This window comes from Vollenhovia emeryi, unplaced genomic scaffold, assembly GCF_000949405.1.
Source record: "Vollenhovia emeryi isolate VEMERY1.0 unplaced genomic scaffold, V.emery_V1.0 DF942274.1, whole genome shotgun sequence".
NCBI classification, from domain to species: domain Eukaryota; kingdom Metazoa; phylum Arthropoda; class Insecta; order Hymenoptera; family Formicidae; genus Vollenhovia; species Vollenhovia emeryi.
This window is the reverse complement of record NW_011964092.1, coordinates 1-2,551: the sequence shown is the minus strand read 5'-3', so window position 1 is coordinate 2,551 and position 2,551 is coordinate 1. Positions and strand designations below refer to the sequence as shown.

Sequence of the window (2,551 nt, the reverse complement as noted above, 5' to 3'; positions counted from 1 at the left end):
CGACTCCGAGTCAGAAAACCGAAAACGCTATATGTCTATGCGTTCAACGCCCGCTGTGATCGACTCTCGCACCGCGACCGCGCGGCGCCCGTCAAATCCGAGCCGAGTCCTGCCGGTGACTTTCACCGCAACCGGCGAACTCAAAAATATTTTCAAAATTCGCCCAGACATCTAACAAACAAGTCGGGCGACAACGGTCGCTCGGGCGAAAACGATTCCTCTCGACACAGTCGTCCTGAGAACGCCGCGTAGGTAACAGGTTTCTTTCAGCCTCGAACAAAGGCACCGATTTTAACCTCCGCGAACGCGACTCATTCGACAATTCCGCCGGCCAGTTCGCGTGCCGTTGTGTCGCGGCTTGTGCTAACGCGTTCAGTTTAAGTGACCGATAATAACCCCCGGCTTGATTTCTTGTTCCACGTCCAGATTCTTCCTACGTGGTGATGGGATCGGCCGCGGACGTGCGAGTTCCGATTGAGTGCGCGCGTGATTGCGGCATTTGAATCCTTCGCGGACTGTCGTTGGAAGAGCAGGTCTGGTGCAGTTCGAGCATCCGCGCGAGAACGTCGAACTGCGACCGACCGCCCAGGCCAACGGCCTTTTTGAGTGCGCTATAATATAGTGATCTTCGTCGGTCCGCGACGCGCGAACGGGAACGATCCGAAAAACTAAAATCTTTTATGTCATTAACAATATATATGTATATATGTATTTATCATCTTTTTTAACACTTGACTCTCATTGCCCTTTTTAACATTGATCAGTGATTATTGTCACAGTGGGCGGTCGGTCGCAGTTCGACGTTCTCGCGCGGATGCTCGAACTGCACCGGACCTGCTCTCCCAACGACAGTCCGCGAAGAATTCAAATGCCGCAATCACGCACGCACTCAGTCAGAACTGTTTTCGCACATCCGCGACCGATCCCGTTACCGCGTAGGAAGAATCCGGACATGGAAAATGAGTTCACTGACAAAATCAGTGAAATTTTCACTAATTCATTTTTAGAGAGTACAGGATCAACATCCGTAAAGCGTGGTCTACAATGGCAGTAGGAGTAGTGGATTAAAGAAGTAGGCTCAACTTTAACCTATTTCGTGAACTGATTATCAGTGGCTGAGAGTAAAGGAGTAAGGCTGTAAGCAAAATGGTTCAATTCCATTTCGTACGACCTACTCCTTTACTCTCAGCCACTGATAATCAGTTCACGAAATAGGTTAAAATTGAGCCTACTTCTTTAATCCACTACTCCTACTGCCATTGTAGACCACGCTTAAGAGTAATTGTGAAAGAAAATTGATCAGATCGTATTCAATTATTCTTCTTGTGGTTGAGTGAGTACACATTTCTTAGACTCGGTTACACCAATGTTATTTTGGCTTTAAGCGAGACTCAAATCTATTCATCTTTATCTTTCTTTCTAAATAAAGATAGACATATATTTAAGTCTCGCTTAAAGCCAGAATAACGTTGCAATCGGACCTTACAGAATTATAGTTACAGTCCAAAATTTGTTATATGTCAAGACCTTTACTGTAGCAGTTTGCAATTTCATCTCTCGTACTAAATCTCACATGTACATTTGTAGTATTTAAAGTGTAGCATGTATTTAACTATACTAATTACACCTTCAGCGACATGATAGCATTTCTCATGCTTATTACATATATTCAATCCATTCTTTTACAAAAATTATATCTCACTTTGGTACAGTGAGACAGGTATCATAGTAATATATAGCTCAATTAAATTCAGTTTTATTTTCTTTATAAGTATAACATTCAATATAAGTTTGATAATTTCCAAATAGCACTTAAAAAATAATTTAATTAAATTTGAAATTACATTTATAAATAAATTGATAAAATTTATTTTGACTGCTCCCATTATTACAAAAATAGTCTTACTTACAGAATGGAAGGAAAGAAAACTCGAAATTATGTTCTCGTTAAATTCATAGAAGATTTGAAGGAGGCAGGCGAATCAGAAGCCATAGATATAGTTCCCAAAGCTTGGCTACGTTACAATAAAGAAACAAAAAAATTAGTTACTCCTTTCCCCCCTCCTCCGTATACCTTTCAAAAAATAAAGGATTTACAGAACAAGGTGACAAGTCTTCAAGAAGCTGACAAAAAATGGTCAATGTATCCGATAAATGTTGTTGGCCATGCAAGTAAGTAAATAGAATAATAATATTTATTATTTTACAGTAAAAGTATAGCAGGTATGCTTTTTATTTCCTTTATATGCAGGTTCATATGAAGAGGCTTCATGCAGGCTAAACAAGTTTCAAGAAGAACCCTATACATTTACTGATGCAGAAAACCCAGAGCAAGTCTCAAATATGATAATGCAAGAAATTAAAGATCTATATAACTCAAGCGGTTCTGAAGTATTATCATTGAGTGAAGATGACAGTGAGACAGGTATCATAGTAATATAATATTTATAAATGAAATTTGATATTAGTTAAAAAGTGCTTTACTCTTTTCTTACAATTAAAAAAACCTTTAAACTTATGACTATAATATATATATATATATACAGGGTGT

General features: G+C 39.4%; 1 protein-coding gene across 1 annotated transcript; it reads left to right on the top strand.

The window, feature by feature from the left end:
• The first annotated feature begins 1,913 nt into the window (after positions 1-1,913).
• On the top strand, positions 1,914-2,442 carry LOC105569387. Its single transcript, XM_012025818.1, has 2 exons — positions 1,914-2,172; positions 2,252-2,442. Exons 1-2 carry the CDS (start codon positions 1,914-1,916, stop codon positions 2,440-2,442), a joined length of 450 nt encoding a protein of 149 aa, XP_011881208.1.
• The last annotated feature ends 109 nt before the right edge of the window (positions 2,443-2,551 follow it).

Coding starts and splice junctions, on each gene's coding strand:
- LOC105569387 (XM_012025818.1), top strand. CDS start 1,914: ATGGAAGGAAAGAAAACTCGAAATTATGTTCTCGTTAAATTCATAGAA. Junction 2,173..2,251: donor AAATGTTGTTGGCCATGCAA/GTAAGTAAATAG, acceptor CTTTATATGCAG/GTTCATATGAAGAGGCTTCA.